The sequence below is a fragment of the Carica papaya genome, chromosome 3 (assembly GCF_054855325.1).
Source record: "Carica papaya isolate Zhongbai chromosome 3, ASM5485532v1, whole genome shotgun sequence".
Taxonomy (NCBI): Eukaryota; Viridiplantae; Streptophyta; class Magnoliopsida; order Brassicales; family Caricaceae; genus Carica; species Carica papaya.
The window spans coordinates 26,561,816-26,585,482 of NC_142311.1; the positions used below are offsets into that span (position 1 = coordinate 26,561,816).

The 23,667-nt window shown below is 33.7% G+C and overlaps 1 protein-coding gene across 1 annotated transcript; it reads left to right on the forward strand.

Annotated features, from left to right (window-relative positions):
- Nucleotides 1-6,655: 6,655 nt before the first annotated feature.
- LOC110806351 (F-box family protein) lies at nt 6,656-22,647 on the forward strand. The gene is made up of 8 exons (XM_088216368.1): nt 6,656-7,169; nt 7,338-7,411; nt 13,910-13,985; nt 14,600-14,710; nt 17,737-17,911; nt 18,059-18,177; nt 22,284-22,344; nt 22,435-22,647. Exons 1-8 carry the CDS (start codon nt 6,888-6,890, stop codon nt 22,503-22,505), a joined length of 969 nt encoding a protein of 322 aa, XP_088072494.1. The 5' UTR covers nt 6,656-6,887; the 3' UTR covers nt 22,506-22,647.
- The last annotated feature ends 1,020 nt before the right edge of the window (nt 22,648-23,667 follow it).

Consider the following 23,667-nt stretch of genomic DNA (forward strand, 5'->3'; position numbering starts at 1 on the left):
CAAAACTCCCACTGAAACTATACATGATCAAGAGATACTACATCCATACGAGCAATATGCTCATGAAATACCTTAGGTGGTAATCCCTTTGTGAGTGGATCCACAACCATAGAGTTCATAACGATGTACTTTATTGATGTCTGCTTACTTTGAACTCTTTCTTTAACAACTAAGAACTTGATATGTATATGTTTTGACTTTATTGAGCTCTTGTTGTTATTAAAAAGCATAACTGCAGACTTATTATCATTAAATATTTTTAGTAGACTTTCTATTCCATCTATAATGTGCAGCTCAATGAAAACTTTTTGCAGTCATATTCTATGCTTGGACGTCTCATAGCACGCTATAAACTTTGTTGTCATGGTAGAATAGGATATGAGTGTTTGTTTAGCACTTTTCTAGGAAATAACTCCCCCAATAAGCAAGTAGATATAGTCTGATGTAGATTTTTTGCTGTCTTGGTATCCGACGAAATTAAAATCAAAATAACTAATGAACTCCAACTGATTTGATCTCCTATATGTGAGCATGTAATCTTTTGTTCTCTGAAAATATCACATAACATGTTTGGTTGCTTTCTAATAATCTATACTCAGATTACTTAAATATCTTCCTAACGTCCCAACAATGTACGCAATATCCGAACGCATACAAACTTGTGTATACATAAAACTTCCTACAACTGAATGATAAAAAATCTTTTCAATCTCCTTAGTCTCAAAGTCATTATTGGGGCATTGACTTAGAGTAAACTTATCTCATTTAAACACAATGGTCTCACTTGGTTTACAATCCTATATGTCAAATCTTTTAAGAACTTTTTCGATATACCTCTTTTGTGATAATCTAAGAATAACTCGAGAGCGATGTTGGTGTATTTGAATTCCTAATGTAAAAGAAACATTTCCAAGATTTTTTATAATAAATTTCTTTGTCAGAAATCTCTTAATTTCGTGCAATAAGCTCATATCGCTGCTAGCAACTAGTATGTCATCGACATATAAAACTAAAAAAATATATTTACTCATACTGAACTTATGGTATACATAATTTTTCACTATATTCATCTCAAAACTAAATGAGATTATAACCTGATAGAATTTATGATACCATTGATAGGAAGTCTGCTTAAGTCTATATATGAATTTTTTCAGTTTGCCAATCATTTGTTTTATATCGCCCGATATAAAATTTTCTGGCTGCACTATATAAATAGTCTCATCAATGTCACCATTGAGAAATACTATTTTAACATCCATCTGATGTAGGTCAAGATAAAAATATGCCACGAAAGTAATTATCATCCTAAAAGAGTTTTTCGATGAAATCGGAGAAAAAGTCTCTTTATAATCGATGTCTTCTTTTTGTGTAAAGCCTTTAGTGATAAAAACATCCTTGTACCTCTCCATATTACCGTTTGAATCTCTTTTGGTCTTAAAAATCTATTTGCAACTAATGAGTTTTGTACATTAAGGCAATAGGACAAAAACTCAAACGTCATTGTCTTTCATGGATTTATTTTATTCATTCATGGCATCAATCTATTTTTTAGAGTTAGAACTATCTGTGGCTTGATGAAAGTTGATTAGATCATCTTCCACTATTTTAATGTCATCCTCATGTTCTTGGAGAAATATAATATAATAATATGGAATTGCACTTCTCCTCTATTTAGTGGATTTTCTTAATGACGTTAGTTCTTGAGTTGTGTTTTTATTATTCTGAAACAGCTTATTGAGTATGAACGGGAGGTACTGTGACATTGTCTTGATCTAGATTTACTTCTTAAATAATGTAAGAAATGAGAACCTGATCCTGATCATTGTCAAAAGCAATTAAAAGAATATCAATATATTCCTCTTCAAAGACAAGTTCTCATACTCTCTCTCCCCCCGCAAACTCAATACCCTTAAAGAATTGCATATTTCTTGTCTCAAAAATTGTCTTAGTAATGATATTATAACACTTGTAACCTCTGAATCTTTCAAAATAACCAATAAAATAGCAGCTAATAGTTCTGAAATCTAGTTTCTTTTCATGTGGCCTATAAGGTTTGGCCTTAGCTGGACATCTTCAAATATGCAAATGTCTCAAACTAGACTTCTTACCTGTCCAAAGCTCATAAAGGATCTTTGTAGTTGCTTTAGTTAGAACTCTATGTTGTGATCTTTAATTTTTGTCCCCATAGTGGTTTAGGCAAGGTAGAATGACTAGTCATACTTCTCACTATATCCTTAAGTATTCTGTTTCACTTTTCAACAATTTATATTAGGAGAACTTGACATGGTGTACTATGGGATGATACCACATTTCTCTAGGAATTTAACAAACGGTCCTAGACATTGTTCACCTGATCCATTATATCTGCCACAATATTCACCACCACGGTCAAATCTAACAGCTTGAATTCTTTTGTTAAGTTGATTCTCAACTTCGACCTTAAAACTTTTGAACACATCTAGGAACTGTGATTTCTCATGAATGAGATAAAGATAGTCATATCTAAAATAGTCATCTATGAACATTATGAAGTATTTTTTTACCATTCTAAGAAGCTATAAGGAATGATCCATAAATATCTATATGAATCAGCTCTAATATGTCTATAACCCTGTTGACACCCAATCTCCTGATGTTTGTCTATTTTTCCTTGATGCAATGAACACATATGTCGAAATCTATTAAATCAAAGGGATCAAGAATTATATCCGATACAAGTCTCTCCATTCTCCTTTTAGAGATATGATCTAATCTCTTGTGCCATAATGAGACAGAATTCTTACAGGTTAATTTAAGCTGAACACCTTTTATACCCACATGCAAGAATTCATTATAAGAAGTAATTGTATCTAGTTAATAAAGATTATCATTACTTGATAAAGAACTAGTACCAACCATATTGAAATCATAAAAAAGACTAAATATTCCACTTATAAAAGAACAAGAATAACCAAATTTGTCCAATATAGAAATAGCAATTAAATTCCATTTAAATGATAAAATAACATGAGCCTCTTCCAAATCCAAATAATATCAAGTTCTTAATAATAATCTAAATATGTCAATTGCTTCCACCTTTACTGGTTTGTCATCACTAACATAACTGAATCTGGCATAATCATTAGGCTTATGGCAACGGAGGTAACACTCCATGGACACACTGATGTGAGTAGTGACACCAATATCTATCAATCACATGTGTCTAGGTATATATGATAAATTAACCTCATAATAAATAAAATTAAAAAGCATATCTTTTTTTGCGCATCACGCATAATAGTTGGTGCATTAATTTTTCTGATGACTTGGAACTTCACAGAATAAACAGACACTGTCATTTTGTGTCTTTTGTTGTTTCTTCTATTGCACTTGTACTGTAACACTTTTATCAGTTTGCTTTTTCTTATTTTTCTTATCCTTTAAGATCGTAGCTAGATGAACACTCTCTATCATCTCATACTTTAGCCTTTTCTCCTCCTAAACACAATATGAGATGAACTCATTGAGAGTCCAAGATTCTTTTTGATAGTTGTAGCTCACCTTAAAATGATTAAACTGTGGTGGAAGAGAGATCAAAATAAAGTACACTAGTAATTCTTCTGATAAGTTCAGTCTGAGTGCCTTGAGCTTAACATGTATATGAGACATTTTCATTATATACTCCCTTATATTTCTTTTCCCTCTATATCTCATGGAAACAAGGTTTGCCAAAATTGTACAAACTTCGGTCTTATCATTCTTAGCAAAATATTGCTCGATTGACTCATGAAATCTCTAATTGTAGTGATCTGTAACTATCGTGATCTAATCGGATATAATGATCTTAAAAACTTCTAGAATGGACTATTGCATTACTAATAAACTCATACGATTTGATCGATATCATCTTTCAAACTCTCTCTTATCATCAAGGGTACTGTCAGGAGTAAGTGAAGTGGGTTGATCGACCCGTAAAGCCTAATCCAGATCCATAACTCCAAGAATAAAGCGAACATTGTTTTTCCATGTCTTGAAGTTTGAATATTGTGATGGAATTAACATTCACGATGATATTTCCAGCAAAAAAGGAAGCTGAATAGAGAATAGACAACATTTAGTCAATCAATACTCACATAAAATCTTAAACTATAAATAATAATAATGAATTTAAATAAAAATAAATCTCATCTCAAGATATTGGACGCTCCATTAACACTTTATCTTTAGACAAAATATTAATTTGTAAGTGATATATTGTAATTGTAATTAAATACTGACAGTAAAAATACGCACCAAACAATAAATTTTCATTTGAGCCGATTTATAATTCGTACGCAAAACTAAATAGCTGTCACGTATTTATTACCTCATATTATAATGCAATTATGTTAAACATTAACATTCTTTTGAACCGATTAACATTCATATAAATTACATCCATAATACTGTTTACATTTTAAAATAAATCAACTTAATTCAAAAGATGTCACTTTGGCAACATGTTATCTAAATCGATTCATTTTAAAATATATACTCATATACTAATATTTAAATTCAAAACTAAACTAAATTTAATCTATACAAGGAAGAAAAATATCCATAAAAATAACCAAAATTATCCTCAAAATTATTTTAAAAATTTATTCTGAAAATATCAAAATCAACATTGATTGTGAACTGGTCAAAGTCAACCTTTGACCGTTGACAGATAAAAGTCAACATTTGACCATTCATCGATCAAGGTCAAACTTTGAGTGGGTTGGGTTTGGATTAGGTCGGGTCTAACCTGAACCCGTTTGGACTTTGGGCTCACAGGCACGTTGGCCTCCCCTCCCCTCATTTCTTTCTTCTTTATTTGTTGCCCACAGCCCAAAAAAGAGCCCAAGCCTAATTAAAAAGAAAATCCTAATTTTTTTCTCTTCTTCTTCCTCACGTAGGGGCGACCTTTCGGTTGCCACCCACCAGCCTTCCCCGCCCAGTACCGTGTGTGATGCTACGGTTAGACAGCTATGGTCGTTTCACCGATGCGGTCGCAAGATCGTGCTGGTCTTGTCGATGACTGCATTGTTGCTTTCTTCTTTGTGCAACAGTCAAAGGTCGCTGCTTTCCTATTGTCGCTGCAACGAGAAGGTTGTGGCTCGTTCAACTACGCAAACGTTAGGTTGCATTGCACTGCTGGATCACAGCTGTGAAGTTGCAATTGGCAAGTCGTTCGACCTCCATAAAGAACAAGATCTAGAAATTTGTTTAAATTTAAAACCAAATATGAAAAATTCATAATTTTGATTTAAAATTCATTCAAAAATCACAAAAAAACTATATATATCCGAATTCGAAAAAACACATTGCAATCTCAAAAATTCAACACGAGGTGGTTCTTATACCACTTGATGGAAATTAATTCAAATTAGATTTGAAAATAGTTACGAAACTCGTACTGAATCAAAAAAAAAAACATGAAAACGTAATTGAACTCATAACGAAAAAAATCTTCACATCCTACGTGTGTGATGCCGCGGCTAGATGGCTATGGTCATTTAGCCAATGCGGTTGTAGGATCGTGCTGGTCTTATTGATGGCTGCATCATTGCTTTCTTCTTCGTGCAGCGGCTAAAGGTCGCTGCTTTCTTACTGTCGCTGCGACCAGAAGATCGTGGTTTGTTCAACTGTGCAAATGTGAGGTTCCGCTGCACTGTCGAGTCGCATCTATAAAACTGCAACTAACAGGCTGTTCGGCCTCTGCAAAAAATAAAAAAAAAATTGTTTAAATTTGAAACCATATATGGAAAATTCATAATTTTGATTTTCATTCAAAAATATATATATATATATATATATCTGAATTCGAAAAAATACTTTACAATCTCAAAAATTCAACATGAGGTGGTTCTTATACCACTCGATGGAAATCAATTCAAATTAGATATGAAAACGGTTAGCACACTCGTATTGAATTAAAGAAAATAAACATGGAAGCGTAATTGAATCCATAACGACAAAAATCTTCACGTCCTACTGTAGAACTTCTAAATCAATACGTGGTTGTAAAAAAGTAATTTTTACGGCTGATAGAATAATAGGAAATAAACAAAACATACGTGTAATTTGAGGAACATAACTACTTTTTATATTGTCGACTTTTGTCATTTTCTATTTTATCAATTATAAAATAAAAAATTACAAATATAATATATCAAAATATTATAAAACTATACTTAATATCAATACATTAACGTTTATTACTGTTTAATTGTAATTGATCACTTTTAAACGGACTCAATAAATTGACAGCCAGTTAGCCAAAATCCACATTAAATTTAGTTATTAATAAAAAAATTCAACATGTTAGTGTGTATTAATATATATACGTGAATATAAATGTTTTTTAAAAGTACAAAAATTAAAAGAGTAAAAAATAATAAAAGTACTAATTTAATATTCAAATATAATAATACATGGATCATAATACTTAGGCCAACTAATTTATCAGAACTGAACAAATATTAGTTAGATCTTCAATCATATGTCACCGAATCGAAAATTTTTGAGTTCGTTTGACATATTCACCTCCAACAATTAAAACTTGAATTTAGCAAAGGTCTTTTAGTAATTTCTAAAAAAATTAGCACCTCATTTTGGAGTATAGCCTAATTTTCCTAAAAATTACAAATAGCAAGTTTACCGAAGCGGACAAAGCCGCTGAGCTAACCGGTCGGTCGGACCGAAAAGCGACACGGGGGTCCAATCAAACGAATCCAGATATTGGCGATGATGCTATAACTGCTTATCCATCAAATCCGTCCCTCACAAGTTACAGAAGTTGCAGCATCGAAGTAGCAATTGGCGGTCCGATCTGATATCAGAAGTGGGAGTAATTGGACGATAAGGTTGGTCGGTGAGGAGCAATGTCCATATCCGACGAAGAAGACGAGAGCCTGGCTCAATTCCTGGAGTCGGAGGTGCTCTCTCAAGACTCCGATAAGGAGGAGCCTGGCGAGGAGGAACCAAAGACCAAGCGCTTGTGTTTAGAAGGACAGAACTTGAAAGATAAAGGAAATAAAGAAATTATTAACAACAAAAACAACAACAATAATAACAGAGGCCCTTCGAGGAGGATTGAGAGTGGGATTTTCAGCAAGATTCCTCCGGAACTTTTCCCTCACATCCTCAAATTTCTCTCCTCCGAGGTTTCTTCGCCATATTTTTTAATTTATTGCCTTAATAAATTTACTGATTTTCGTTTTGGTTTTTTACTATCAATTTTTGCAACAAAGAAAATTCTGTTTATGGTTATTAAAGTTTCAATTTTCATTTTATTTCTCCATTAAATTTGTCGGCTTCCTATGAATTCCCAGGATCTGGTGTCATGCTCGCTGGTCTGCAGATTCCTCAATTATGCAGCATCTGATGAGTCCTTATGGCGTCGCTTGTGAGTCTCTTTTGTGTTTTTTCCTTACTCTTTCGATTTTCTCTCGCTCCAAACAGAGAATTCAATATTAGAATTATCTTCATTATGAGCTCGATCATTGCTGGAATCCATCTTATCAACTCATTTCTCTTGTTCCTGGACATGTTGCTAGCGCGATTACTCTATTTGTTCGTCTATTATTTTTTCCACATGTGGATGAGCTAGCAACAGCTTCTTTAAAATTGGTTGAGTTTACACTTAGAATGAATATTAGATCAAATTTGGAGAGAAATTTTTGAATAACACATGTATAAGTATCTTTCTTTTTATTTGTTATCTTGGTGGCACACAGTTATTAAGGTGCCCATATACTAAAGAGAGTATAAATTCCAAAGTTGAAGAGGTGAGTGTGATTGATTGTGTCATTTGAGCCTTATGACGGTGACAGTGCAACCCACCTTGCAATGGTGTTTGGAGCTGTTGGTGGTGGCTGACAGCACCGGGCAAAGCTGGTTGTGTTTTTCTTTTCTAGAAATAGGTCGTGGAAATATTTATTGAAGAGTAATATAAAATTTATTAAATGTTGAAGGTTCGTGGCCCGTAGGTTTACATGCTTAGTGTTCTAAATATTTGTCATAAAAAAAGAGGATTACTTAAAAGGACATCATGTAGTAAACTAATGTAATACTTATTTAAATAGGAAAGCAAATCACAATTAATTTAAAATATTAGTCGTAACTAGATTAGCAGTGTAATCACAATTAATTTAAAATATTAGTCGTAACTAGATTAGCAGTGTAATCAACATATTATTGAATTGCTAACCTTTAAAGAAAATAAATCTAAAGTAAACATTAATGTTTACAATAATAATAAGAGTGAATGTAAATCAAGGGTTATTGACCCATCAGTTTAGTAGTCTGTGTCTATAAACTTATTGCTAAAGTGCTCGTAGGAAAAATGGCTAAGGTTGTAGGAAGTGATGGGGGAGTGTGAACATGCCTTTGCGAGTGGGAGACGGATTTTGAATGCGGCCTTAATTGTTAATAAGGTAGTGGATGAGTTGAAGTTTAGGAATAAGAATGGAGTCCTGTGTAAGATTGACATAGACAACGCATATAACCATGTGAAATGCAGTTTTTTAGGCTTTATGCCGAATAGAATAGGTTTCGGGACAAATTGTGCAAGTTGATCATGATTTGCATCTCTTCCGCTTATGTTGCTATTATAGTAAATGGAGGCCCTTCATCTTTCCTAAAGCTACTAGAGATCTCATAAAAGGTGACCCATTATTTTTATTACTTTTCATCATTGTTATGGAGGCTCTAAACAAAATGCTAAAAAAGAACCAGATATCTTGAGACGTTTAAGGGATTGAAAATGGGTGATGATGCGGGTGTGTAAAAACTGACTTATTTATTTTTTTCTTGATGGCACATTGCTATTTGGTGAACCAAATGCTAGACTTTACGTAATATTAGGTGTGTTCTTCTGAGTTTTTAGGCAGTCTCCAGTCTCAATATTAACTTAGCAGAGTCCAAACTGGTGATAATGAATGCTGACAGAGAAACTAGTAGTATGGCTAGTTCTACACTGTAGACATGCTAACTCCCTCTGAAAATACATGGGTGTGCCTCTGGAGTCAAAGTATGTGGATGTTTTGATTCGGGATATCGTGGTTGCAAGGTTTGAGAGCCAGTTGTCTGGGTGGACGAGAAATTTACTATATATAGATGGTTGACTTACTCTTATTATAAGCACCATCGACAATATTCTTATTTATCATATGTCATTGATGCAATGTCTGTGAGTGTGGCCAAAAAGAATGGAAACTGTGTAATGTAGATTCTTATAGGTGACTCTAAAGAGAAGAAAATATCTTCTCATGGTCTCGGATGTGATTAAAGATCCGATCCAACATGGTGGCCTTGGGTCAAAGTCGTTGGTCGATGTTAACAAGGCGTCAGGGAAATGGTTATGGAGGTCTATGAAGGAGCAAGAGATTGATAAGTACCATGTTTGGCATGTAGGGAAAAGGATGGTTCACAAGGTTCCCTAATCGGCCTCGTGGTATAAGGATGTGGAAGGAAATTTGTATAATGAGAGAGGAGTTCTAGAATTGTATTAAGTGGAGGGTGGGATGTGGTGAGATGGTGAGTTTGTGGCATGATGAGTGGTTGGATAGCAGGGTGCTAAAAATCCAATATCCCCAAATAATGCTATCACCCGTCACAAAGAGGTCATGGTCCAAGAGTTCTTTCATGTTCTGCCAGGTACTAGAGCGTGGTTTGTGGAGGTTATAAGAAATGTTAATGATTAGGAGATCAATGAGTATGAGGCTCTTTTTCTTGCCTACAGATGCATTATGATGAGGCCAAGGATTACCTCATTTGGACGCTCAATGCTAGGCAAATTGTCTCAGTTAAATCCTTCTACTATCACTTGGCCAAGAGAGAGGAGATTTGCACCAATTTCCCTTCTAAGCAGATTTGGAAACTTAAAACTTTAGAGTGGCTTTTTTTTTGCCTAAGGGGCTGCTAGAGAGTGCATGTAACTTTGAACAAGTTGATAAGGGGCAGAATTCTAGTTAATGGTTGTCTATTATGTAAGAGGGATGCAGAATCATGCAACCATATCCTTTTGTGGTGTTCGCTTGTTTATAGATTATGGACTCATCATCACAATCTCCTTAATGTTGTGAAGAATGGTTAAATGTGTATTCATTGAGTATCACAACCCTATATATTGGCTTTTTAGAATAGAAAAAGAAATAAATAATTAAGTATATAAGGTGTATTTTATCCTTATGTCCTTTAACCTAATTTACATAAATATACTTTCTTTAACACTCCATTTTAAAGTAAAAAATAGATATTGTCTGTTTCTACTTTGCCAATGATATTCTGGAATGCTAGATTGCTTAGACCTTTAGTTAATGCATCTGCTAGTTGTAAATTGGTAGACATATATGAAGTACATGTTAGGTCACTATCAAGTTTCTCTTTGATAAAGTGTCCGTCAACTTCGATATAATAGGTTCGGTCATGTTGTACCAGATTGTATGTAATGCTTATGACTAACTTGTAGTCACAGTATAGGCACATAGGACTTTTCCACTTGATTTTTAGATATTCTAAATTCTTTTTATCCATAGTAGCTCAATTACTCCTTGGGTCATTGCTCGAAATTCTGATTCTGCATGTGACACAACAACTATATTTTTCTTCTTACTTCTCTAGGTAACTAGACTATCCGCAAGAAAAGGTACAATAACCTGTTATAGTTTTCCATCTATCGTTGCTTCTATTCTTCCTAGAAAAGATTCTTTTCTCAAGTGACTCCTTTAGATAATGCAGTATTTTGTAAACTGCATGTGAGTGTGTTTCTTTAGGGGTTGTGCATAAACTTACTTATAATTCTTTTCCCGCAGATGATGTTTGGTCTTATGTGGGATATGTATATCAATTTTCCATCTTTGGTGCATCTCCTTATCTATTAGTGTGTTTTCTTTGACCACTTCTAATTTATGATTGGGGTCAATAGGGGGTACCAGCCACTCTATATGCTAGTTTGCTGGTACTTTTAAATAGATCATGAATGTATTTTGCTGAGAAATGAAAATTTAAAATTTTGAGCGGATGACTTCAATTTTAAGAAAATACTTCAATTTATGTAACTCTTTGATTTTGAATTCTCTTGTTAGACATTGTTTTAACATCATTTTTTTTTTATTATCACCTGTTACAAAAATGTTATCAACATATGATAAGAGAGTTGTAACTTCCCATGTCTCTGAGTGTTTGACAAATAGAGTGCAGCTTTCCTGAGTCTGCTTATATCCCAGACTTATCATTACCCTTGAGAATCTGTCAAACCATGTTTTTGCAATTGTCTGAGTTCATAGTTCAACTTATACACTTTACTGCTGTTTCTTTGGCAAAATCTGGTTGAATCTTCATGCAGATTTTTTTTCCAAGTCTTTATACAAGAAGATATTTTTCACATTAAATTGTGGTAGTTGTCAATCAAAATGAGCAGTTAAGGACAACAAGATCCACACTATGTTCATCTTGATTACTAGTGCAAATGTTTCCTGGTAATCTATCCCATAAATCTGTGTATAACCCTTTGCCATGAGACTTGGTTTATACCTCTCGATTGTCTCATCTGCCTTGTATTTGATTGTAAATATCCATTTGCATCCCGCATATTTTTCCTTTTGATAGACAACACTTCTCATGTCTGGTCCTTCTCTAGTGCCTATGAAATGATACACAGCCTAGATTGGCTGAAATTAGCTGTTATTCCGTATGGAATTTCTCATGGGATTTTTTTTCAATATTTTGCGATGTTACCTCCAACATTCTTTATGAGTTGTAGGAAAATTAATGCCAAATATAAAAATTATAGGAAGAGTGTTATTGGCTGTATGAAATGGGTAAGGCGTGCGAATAGCTGGGCAGAGGCTGGCTAAGTGTGCGGGACAGAGATGGATGGAAAGGCGGAGGTGCATGGTTCAAGGGAGCAGCGGATGGCTATGCATGCGGCTGTTCTTTGCATGGCAGAGGAGGGTCAGCAGCTCCTTCTAGCTGCCTCTAACAATGCAAGTTGGAGGCTAGGGCCGGCCATGAAGGGACTTGTGGCTGAATTAGCAACTGGAAGCTGCATGCTGGTTGCGCACAAACAGAAGCTGCACGTGCAACTGGACAAAGTTGTATGTGACTGGAGGCACAGTTAGATAGTTCTGGAGCCGGTAATGAAGGTCGATCTTGGTGTTGGTGGTTGGTCTGTGGTGGTCGACAGCTGGGTTTGGGTGGCCAACAATGAAGGCTGTCCGTAGAGATGTATTAATTCGTCAATGAAGGCCGGTTAAAATTTATTAAGGAGGTCTAGGTTTTTCTTTTTTTCCCTAGAACTTTGGTACGATGTAAAGAGTGGTTGAATATGTATTTCATTAAATATCACAGCTCTATATATAAATTTTTTCTATAATAAAAAAGGAAATAAACAATTATGACAGAGTTTACCTAACCATTATACTGTTTAACTTAATTGACATGAAATAACTTTCTTCAACAGATATTAATTGAGTGATGGTTGGTAGTGTGAGGGATGAGATTCGGCATGAAAAGGGATCAGTAGAGTTAAGAACTCTGCAAGCGTTCTTCCTTTGGCTGCGTTTTGGGTGGCTTGGAAAGAAATAGAATAGGAGAGCTTTGGATGGTATTAAAACTAATTTTGATAGGCTTAAGGACAAATGGTTCAAGACCTTAGGTTTTTTAATTAAGAGTCATCTTCTTTATTCTTATAAGGATCTTAAGGACTTGATTGATTTTTTGTTAAAATCATGTAAATATTTTTTATACACATTTTTCATCTTCTTGGTGCCTGTGAATATATATTATTTTATTTCATAAAAAAAATAATAAGAGTAGTGATTCTATAATTCTTCTTTGCGTGATAAAGTCTTGGCAAGCTCATGACGATACTGAGATTCGAAGTGTGTTGAAGCTCAATCTCCACTTCTTTCTACCTGTTTAAGCCAGTGATAAATATTTGAACCTCCTATTCTGAATTCAAGGAGCTTACATGGGCTGCCAACTACTCGAATTCTCTTTCACATTAGGTGTTGTTAGTTTGTGGCAGTTTAGACTGTTCACCTAGCTTACATGGGAGGACTGAACCTCAAGTTGTAATTCTGAGCTTCTGCCTCAAGATGGAGCAAAGCTAGGTCTACTTTCCATCTTTGAGATTTCTCTCGGTGCCAGGAAATATTCTCATATAAACTAAGCCACTAACAAATTTGTGTTACTATCAAAACAGGAAAGTTAAGTATTGTGTATTTAGGAACACACTTTTTTCCTTCCACTGATTTAGCTATGTTTTTCTGTTTCTTGCTGCTGTATTGAGGAATTAAGAAATGTTTTTAGATAACCACAGCGCTGTCTTTTGGTGCCTGAAACCTCATTTGGAGAGGATTTCAAGCTGCTCCATTAAGATCCTCATTTTATCTTTCAATGTCGTGCAATCTCTCTATCTATATGTATATATTGCTGTCCTGGTTTCAATATTCTTGGTACATGTACAGTAATCCTTCAAAATTTCCACATATTTATGGTCAGGCTACTGCGGTAGCTCCTTGTTTTATCTATGCTCTTGAATTTTGAGTCAAATATTTGTTAACAAAAAATCCAAAGTGTTTTTCGTAGCAAAAGACATTAACAAAACAATTCACACTCCTAACCAATTAATTCTTTTCCCTAATGTAACTCAAAGAAGAATATATTCAATGCAAAAGAAGAGAAAAGCTGTTTTTTCCTTCTTGTGGGACCCATCCCTGGTGCCTCCTTATTTCTCAATGAATAATCGGGGATAACAGCTTCACTTTATTCTTTTTTTTTTCTTTTGAATAATAATGGGATTGCATAGTGCACATAACATTGTGGGTTGGTTTTGAGTTTACTGCTCAAGGAATGCAGTTAACATTAACAGTGATGCTTTTGGTTTTGGTTTCACCAGGTACTGTATGAGATGGGGCCTGCTGCCCCCTACTAACAAGCTACGTGAATTCGCTTGGAAGAAGCTTTACATTCAGGTACCTTTCCTTCCAACAGCTGATAAGTGTAGATTTTTAGCATCTGCAGTTTGCTTATTCAGATATTAGTTTTTTTATGGAAAAAATTCTACAAGGACAACTACATTTCAGCCTTTTAGAATTTCATAAAAGCTGATGGTTACTTGGAAATACATGCTAAAATAGCTTCCAATATAACATAGTCTTAAATACGAAAATAAGCTTGTGGATGAAACACCATAAAATCTGTGATGTGGTTGTGCTATTATTTATTCAATTTCATGTTAATCTCTAAATGCCAGTACTTTAAACTCTAATGCCTTCCTGAGGAAGTTGCAAAGTGAGCTTATAAGGCACTAAACTTTGACCAAATGGAAATGGCTGAAACTTATTGGAAATTTGTCTCTTTCTAAAAACAAGAGATGAACTTTGGAAAATGGTTTATTGTTCTACGTTATTCATGAAGCACCAAATTTCAGGCTAAGATGTTTCAAGTGCTTCTTTTGGGCACTTGGTTTTTACTTCCAATAGCTTAGTAGTAGGTTTGCAACATGTAAAGATAGTTCCGTCCTTTTTCTTTGAACCTAGTTGAAAATTAAAATACCTTTTAAGCCATGAATTTTCTCATTTTGCAGCGTGATGAAGAAGATATGGTTGAACTTGTTAGAAACTGCCCAGCTGAATTTAAAGAGTACTACATTCAAATGCAAGCGGCAAAGAGAAGCCAAGCACCCCTTCCTTCACAGGTAACATTATTTCCTTTTCCAAGGAGTTTGAGGTGGAAGATGATCCTTCATAGTGTCAATACCCTCATGTTATATATTTTCCATGGTTCTATTTTCTAAGATGGTGTCTATGTTTTGGTTTATGTATTTAAATAACGGATTTCCTAACTTAGTTTGCGTCTTCTAAACCATGATATAGGACAGATTACATGATATGCATACATGGGGATTATGAGTCAAACCTATATATCACACCTAAAAATTGGAAATTAGAGTTCGGTGGATAGAAAAATAGCTGAAAAATTAACTAGCCCTCACACTTAAGGGTCCTTAAACATCCTAGGACCATAAACATAACACAAAAAGTTAGATTTGGTTGCATTGCACAATCAAACTAACCAAGTATATTGCTGAAGTTCTCTTGATATCTATCTACTCCACATGAAAGAAACAAAGTATTTTTTAAGTCTTTAATCTTAATGTAATCAGATCTTGAAACCCTAGTAAGAAACTTAACATAATTTAAACCGTAAATAAAATCTTGATTCCGTTAAAATCATATCAACAGACTCTTAAACATTATGATAAATACTATATTTGAAAAGAAAACATTTCCCAACCTATTTAGAAACCTTAATCAAAATTTTTTCACATTATTTCCTGAATGGAGAAAACTTGAATTGTAAGTTTTGAATTATTTAAGGATCAAAAATATGAACTTGGAACATCTCAAAGAATTGGTTTCTCGAGGATGATGTTAAGGGTTAGATCACAAATCAACATGGCAAAGTGGTTCTACTCATGTTTGGGCTTGCTTGTGGCTCATGTGTGTGCTTCCAGTTACTAGGCAGTGGTGAGCTTAAACCAGTGACCTAAATGTAGATGGGAGTTTTAGATTGGAGGTTGGTGTCAGAGACAGCTGTATGAAGTAAGGGATTGTCAGGAACTTGTCCTGATTTAAGAAGAATAAAGGATGAAGAAGGAGAGGAAGTGTCGTCGCACAATATTTTCCATGCTTCATTAAATAAGAATAGACTAGGATATACTAGAATTAGCAAGGTTGGAAATACTACTTTTTAATAAAATACGAAACTAATACTAATAAAAATAAAATCCATAAGTTACTAAAAGTATAATAATAGACTTCTAATTAGTATGAGAATTTTATATATTTCTAATCTATTTAGGCCGTCTTGATACGAGTCTTTGAAAGGAGAATAACCACACTAGGCATCCTCCAAAACTCAGTTTTTACTCATTGTCAATTTAAAATTGAGTAACATTAACTATTTCTGGGTAGTCTTTCCCAATATATTTCCACAAATTAGAGCCGTATGCTCTTGAGGAACATCTCTAGCCCTGATGATCGTCCACCAGAACTTCCCACTTCATAAAAGGACAATCTATAGCCATATTAGCTTGAACAGCCTTATTAAAAGTAGTTAAAAAACCAGATGCCTGAGCCTTATGCAGAAATGGATAATTTGATGGGGGTAGGAATCAGGATTGGATCTGTACAAGGCATTTATTGACACTGTTGGCATAAGCATGTCCTTGCAATCATGTAGAAATTTAAAAATTTATACAATGCAAATTAAAACAAATTGGCAGTTCTAATGCTTATAGGTTGTGCATCAACATGGTTTATTCAAAACTATTCTGATATTGATCTAGAATTAATCTGGTTGGGAATCCGTACCTTGGCCAATTGGTTCAATCTTTGGTTCCAGTGCACTCCAAACTCTTTGCTTGCTTGCTGCAATCCTGGAATAAGAGTAAATGCCTCCACTCTAATGTTGTCTACACTAACAAACTTTTCTTTGACTTGGAGTGGATTAATTCACTTAAGAACTAGATAATGTTTATTTATCTCTTGTGAATTTTCGAGAACGAAGAAATTTCTCTTTTCTCTTTTTGGTGGCTCTCTCTATCTTTTTTGAAAGAAAAAGGTCACTCTATATATGCCAGCTGGTAGATAGAAGAGGCAACAATACAAAAGGGAAAACAAAGTGAAAACCCTGTTGAGTTGTGCCTCATATTTAGAGAACTTTACTGTTCAGAAATAGGTACTGGTAAACAGGTGGAGGGTTGGTGGTTGTCTCAGTGCTGTTGTTTTGGGTTCGTTGGAGCCAAGGGGTCAGTACAATACTGGAGTTTGTAGGAAGGTTTTTATTTAATAGGGGGCATTATGGCAAAATTGAGTTTCTTTTATGAATTCTTTATTGGAAAGCACTGGTTCTAAGAGACACTTCTTCAATAGTGAAAAATCTTGTGAGTTGGCTTCATGTAGAAGGCATGTCTCTAAACCATTAAAAATTATTTTGATTTTTTCTTTCTGTCCTTTTTACTTTGACTGTGTGTGTTGCTTGGTTAGTTTCACAACAAACCCTATGGGAACTCACAGGTTCCACCATTTTCTTCTCCAACCCATGGCCTGGAGGGTTTTCCTCTCGAGGGAAATTCTAATGGTTCAGCCACAAGGGGAAAAGGGAAAGAGGTTGGAATAAAATGATTTCTTTGAGAAAGAATCACTAGAACTCAACTTGCAGGTTTGCATATCATCCTTAGATGGTGCTCTTTGCCCCTGTTATCCATGCCTGTATTCAGTTACCAATGTTCATATTTTCATTTTGAATTTTTTTAAGCTTTCCTCTGACCTTTTCTGAATGTTTCATACATCCTGATATTTAGGTTTGATAAACCTAAATATCAAGATATCTTCCTTGTTGTTAGGCTTAGATGGTGTTGTTAGGCTCTGGGTCTAAGCCTGTATTCAGTTACTAATATTGATATTTTCTGTGTGAATTTTTTGAGCTCTTCTCTGATTTTTTCTGATGTTTCATATATCTTGATATTTAGGTTTGATGTACCTTTGATAAGATAACTTGAATAAGAAGTGTTGTTTATTTATATGGTTTGTTTCTGCTTTTATTTATTTGTTTTTCTAAGGAGTTTCTTTTCTGTTTTTCTAATGAAACATGAAGAGGCAACTGCATCAAACTATCTAACATATTACTATTTTCATCTTTCTTGTTTATGTTCTGCAGGTGAAGGATGATCGAGTAATTCTTGACAAGACAGTACTGGATCAAGTGTCTACATGGAAAAAGAGCAGGGGCCTGACTGACAAGGTCATAACAGGTCATGCTTGTTCTGGGGAAACATGTTCCTACCACCAGATTGGGGATGTATTTGTTTGTGAAGAGACTGGACATGTTCACGGTAAGAAAAACTCTTAGCAACAAAGCAGAACCTCTTTGTCCGTGAAAGCCAATTTCCATCTCTTTCTTTCTCTTTTTTCTTTTTCCTTTTCTTTTTTTCAAATATCATTAGAGGTTTAACCTTTTCTTTTCCTCCATTCTTCCATAGTATGTGATGAAAATTGCAGAGAAGTTCTTTTGGACCCTAACAGTGAAATTTTGGTATGCACCATATCGGGGCACTGCTTTGATCGGTTACTCTTACCAGCTGACATGGAAGGAGATCCTGTGAGTAAAAGTTCTCTTTACTTTGCCTTTATTATTTTTGACATCAATTTCTCCTTTACTTGTTCTCATGAAATATTTGAACTTGAAAATTTGTGATTACATTTTCCGTTTATTGAACTTTATTCATGATACTTAATTATAACAGTTGGATATATATTTAGGAGAATATTAGAAAGAGTTTAATAAGAAATTGAATGCAAATCAATTCTATAAAAGAAAAAGATCTTCTAGTTATAGAATTTGGTTATGATTCTGCATTATCGGGAGATTTCCTTGAAGAGACCAATCTATGTAGGAAAGACTTGTACAATAAGTCGTATTCCTGCACTCCCTCTCAAGCTGGTTTGAAGATGTTGAGCAAATCAAACTTTAAACTCAATTCTTCGAAAGGTCTTTCTAGGTAATACGTTGGTCAAGATATCTGCAGTTTGATGGCAAGACTGAATGTGTCATAAGGATAATGCTCCTGACTTTGTCTTCTCTTATAAAGTGCCTACCAATCTCTACATGCTTTGTTCAATCATGATGGATTGGGTTGTTTGCAATATTTATTATGAATTGATTGTTACATAACACTTTCATAGGCTCTGGAGAAAGATTCTTGATTCACCCAATACCCTTTATATCCACATTCTTTTACACATATCATGGGTTAACGTTCTAAACTCAACATCAGACTACTCCTTGATATCACTAACTATTTTTTTGCTTCTCTAAGGAATTAAATTTCCCCACATATACGTACAGTATTCAGAGGTGAATTTTCTATTAGTTATAAAACTAAACCAGTCTGCATCAATATATATTTGAATTTCTTGGCTTATGTTTTTCTTAAAAAACAGTCCTCCATATGTCATTTTTAGATATTTGAAAATTCGAACACTGCCTCCATAAGTTTCTAGTTTGTGTTATTTATGAATTGACTTACCATACTAAGGACGGAACTAATATATAGTATAGTATGTTAGGATTTATTAGTGTGTCTAGGCATGTATCTAAGAACTCCAATCACTTTTGGAATGTCCAAATTTTCATTGAGAAATTGAGATTTCTTTCCTTAACCTAGCAATTTTCATTTTTAAGAAGTATTTGAGATTTTCGAAGTTTTTAATCTCTAATTATTTTGGTAAGATCTTTTTTAAGTATGAGTATCTCATCTATGTCATTTTTTGTAATTATATCATCTACATATATGATAAGGATTGTCATTTTTTCTCATGCTTGAAAAATATAGTATGATCTGTTTGGCATTGAAATATCCAAATCTCTTGATTGACTTACTGAATTTATCGAACCATGCTCGTAGAGATTGTTTGAGTTCATATAAGGACTCTTTGAGTCGGCATACCTTTTTGTTGATAACTTGATTTGCAAAGACAAGTTGTATATCTATATAGACTTTTTCCTCTAGTTCTCAAATAAGAAAAATATTTTTCGCATCTAGTTGAAATAATGGTCAATCCAAATTGGCAACTACAGATATTAGTATTTACACTGTGTTAAGTTTTACCATTGATGCAAATGTCTCCTGATAATCGATTTCACATAATTAGGTAAAATTTTTGGTTACTAATCAAGTTTTGAACTTGTTGAGGTTATCATTAGCATTATATTTGTTTGTGAACATCTATTTCACAACCAACCGAGTGTTTCGTAGGTGGTAATTCTGTTATTTCCCAAGTCGCATTCTTGTTTAAAGCTTGGATTTGCTCCATGATTATAATTTTATATTTAGTTTGGTATTTATGTTTTATAAATATTTCTCAGAAATATCTAGTGATTTGATAACAAACTTTTGTAGAAAGAAAATTGTGAATTGGATTATTAATGCATGCTCTTTTGGTTTTCTTAGAGCAATAAGTCTATCATCATACAGATTATCAAGGGAGAGATATGAATTTGGGTTACCTAAAGTACTCAATGATGTTGCATCTAGATTCGGATTGAATTCATGACTCTGATTGAGCGGTTGTGGCTCTTTCTCTTCTTGGTTTTTGTTTCGTTTAGTGTAGGTCTGAATGTGGTGAGTAGGTTCAGATCCAAGTGTCTCATCGAAATTTATGTGTTCTGAATACTGAATAGGTTTACTTAGAGAAGGATGAAGATATTCAATGGTAGAGTCTCAAAATTGGGATTCTTGTGTATTCTTTTTTCCCTGAATACCAATTTGTAGTATAGTTAGTTTTTATGAAACTTAACATTTATGGAATTATAGAAATTCTGGGTGACTGGTGAATAATACTTATATCCCTTTTGGTTTGATAAATACCTAATAAAGATACATTTTATTATTTTGAGATCTAGTTTGCTTTTGTGATAGTTTTTGTATGTGAACAAAGGATGAATAACCAAAGACTTTGGTAGGTAGAATAGATGGAAATGATTAGAATATAACTTAGTAAGGTATTTGAAGCTCGAGAATCTTGGAAGATATTCTATTAATAAATTAAGTTGCAGATAGAATAATTTGCCCTGAAAAAATTTTTGGAACCTAAGTTGTGAACATGAGGGACCAAACAACGTCCAAGAGATGTTTATTCTTCTTTTCAGCTATCCAATTTTATTAAGGGGTAACACATGAATTTTGATGAACAATTTCATTTTTCTCAAGATACATATCCAACTCTTTTTCAAAATATTCTTTTGCATTATCCGTCTTCAGCACTTGTATTTTTGTTTGAAAATTGAGTTTGGACTTTGTTCAGTTTTTTAAATATATTACCAACTTTCAACTTTTCTTCATGAGAAATAGCCATGCAATTTTTGTAAAATCATCTATAAAGAATATAAACCATTTAGTACCAATAATATTATTGATTCTAGATAGTCTCAGGCATCATTTTGTACCTTAGCAAATAGTTAGGGCCTTTGTAGGGCAACGAGGGATATATAGTACAAGTACATTTTGATAATTGACATACTTCACAAAAGTTTTTTGGATTTTTATTTCTGAATAAATAAGGAAATAATTTTTAAAGATATATAAAGTTTGGGCGTCTCAATTAATAAATAGCATAACATATTTATACTAAAATTGTTTAAGTTGGATTGTCTTGAGACTCAACACATATCGCATTATGAAGTTGTCTCCTGAAATATTCATTATCCTTGAAGAGAAAGAGCCTATAGTACTCCTTAGCATTGTCAATTTTTCTCAAATCCAAATTGTGAAATTTACATAAGTTTGAGAAAAATTTAGCAACATATTATGATCTTGGGTAAATTTACTTACTAATAACAAGTTGCAACTCAAATTAGGTACATAAAGTACTCCTTTTAAGGTGTTAATCCTTTGAGATGACCTATTCCAGCTATCCTTGAGTGAGATCCATCTGCTATTTTTACCATAAGGTTCTCTTTACATGAATTATATTCTTGAAACAATATTTTATTTTCTGACATTTTTATTTTCAAGCATCTTGATTTCCTGAAATAACCTTGAGAGCAGCAAAAGAATTATCTTCTTGGGCTGTCGTCCCAAGGAGCCTATCTGTGTGTTTTCTTTGCTCAAATAGAACTGAACATTGTCAAGTAAAAGATCTTGTTCCGAAGTGATGCCTGTCAATTTCCGATATGATCTGATCGTGTTCCCACAGACCAAAGAAATAATGCACTGTCAATCTCCCTTTCTCCTTCCAAAAGAACATTGTCAAATAAAACATCATGTTTATGTGCGTATAGTTGGTTTATACAAATGTTTTGCAGGAACTGCTTAGTTGGAAGCATCTTTCAATATTAAATGCCTGTCGTTGGCTGTTACTTCTCGATCAAATTGTTTCCATTCATATATCTTTTCTTTTTGTGCTGTATGAATATATCGCAGAACTGTAATTTTTCTTTTCTTTTTGGGTTTAGGATTTGAAATTGATCCTTTGCCAATAAGTGATGGTTACAAGTCTGCCGACCCTAAGGAATAAAGGGGAAGGGGATAGAGAATGTTGTAAATGACATTTTGCTCTTTTTAAAAAAAAGAAAATTATAGAAGTTTAATCCATGCATGTTATAGACAAAAAATTTGGTCCCTATTCTACTCAACTGTTGAAGATTGATGGCCTGTGAAATTTGTTAGTTTCTAATACATTTTTACGCTCATCTAAAAATTTCAGGAACAGCAACAAGGTGGTATGGCAGATGAAGCAGAACCATTTATGGGATCTGGCCGTTTTGGTAGTAGATGTTATGTTTGATCTACTCTAGCATTCATGTTTTTCAGCTTGCTTTTTAATTTTTTTTAATGTGTGTGCATATTTTTGGCAGCACGAGCTTATTTATTGGGATATAACTGTGCTGATGAGAAGGAACTACAAGCGGCTTTGAGGTTCTGCTGATCCAAATCTTATTTTTCTTTTAGGCTGATATTTATTTAATCATGTTCCTAAGTGGCACTGTATACTAAAAATATGCCATATGTATGAGTTTGCTGAGCAAGTTAAAGTAAGAATTAAAATGTATTAACATGGTTTTAGGCAACAGCGATTGCTTGCATAGCTTCTGTTTTATCAAAATTAGGGAGTGATCTTCCCGTGCAGTCTATGCTGGAATTTTTAAAATTTCCAGCTTTTGGTAGATAGGATATTTTGAACAAGAATTGGTGATAGAAATCTTGAACTTTTATTTTGACATCACGTCATGACATTGGAGGTTGCATGTTGTGCTCCACTGGGAAATCTGCCATCTTCGGCCAGCTGAACAAAACATGAGGTGTGAAACAAATAGTAATCTTTTCATGCAAAATTTGATAAGGTAAAGTTGATATAGAGGTTAAAAATTGTAAATTATAATTGAAAATTTTAAGACATATTTTGGATTAAAAATTTTCAAAATTCAAGAGCCTGTTTAGAAGCTCCACGCTGTAAGGAAATCATGAGCCAAGTTATTTTTGCAAAGATCCTCTATCTCTGTACTTTGGTTTTAGGTAAGCTGACTAAAAGCAATGCAATCAATTAACCTTAAAAAAAAAAAAGAGAAAAAGAAGCCATTTTACTTGACAAGTCTATAGTTGGGTAAAGCCTTTCATCCCGTGGAAAAGAGATTCTCCAAATTGATTTAGAAAAGATGAGGGAAGTGTTGAAGAGGGAAAAATGCTTGCTTCTTAATCTTCGTGTATTTAGTTCTTATTCGGTTTCTTACTGGCAACCAGTGATAAGTTTGCTATTGGGAATTACTTGCCATTGATCTTTTCTTTTCTTTTCTTTTCTTCTCTTCATTTTCATTTTCCTCTTTAGTTTTCTTTTCGTTCGGGTTTTTGGCTTCTGTTGTTCAATTTTATTTTTAAAACTTTTATAACTTTTTACATTCAAATTTTTTTTTGTCATGCCATACACTAGAATTGAAGAAAAAAGAGTGACAATGACATCTCCTATTTGATATAAGCAAAAAAGTGAGCCAAAGAATAAAATTTTCTTTGATATGAACGAAAATACAAAATTTATCCGACATAGTTGTTTCAAATAGAAATATTTTAAAACTTCAAAATGAAATATAAATATA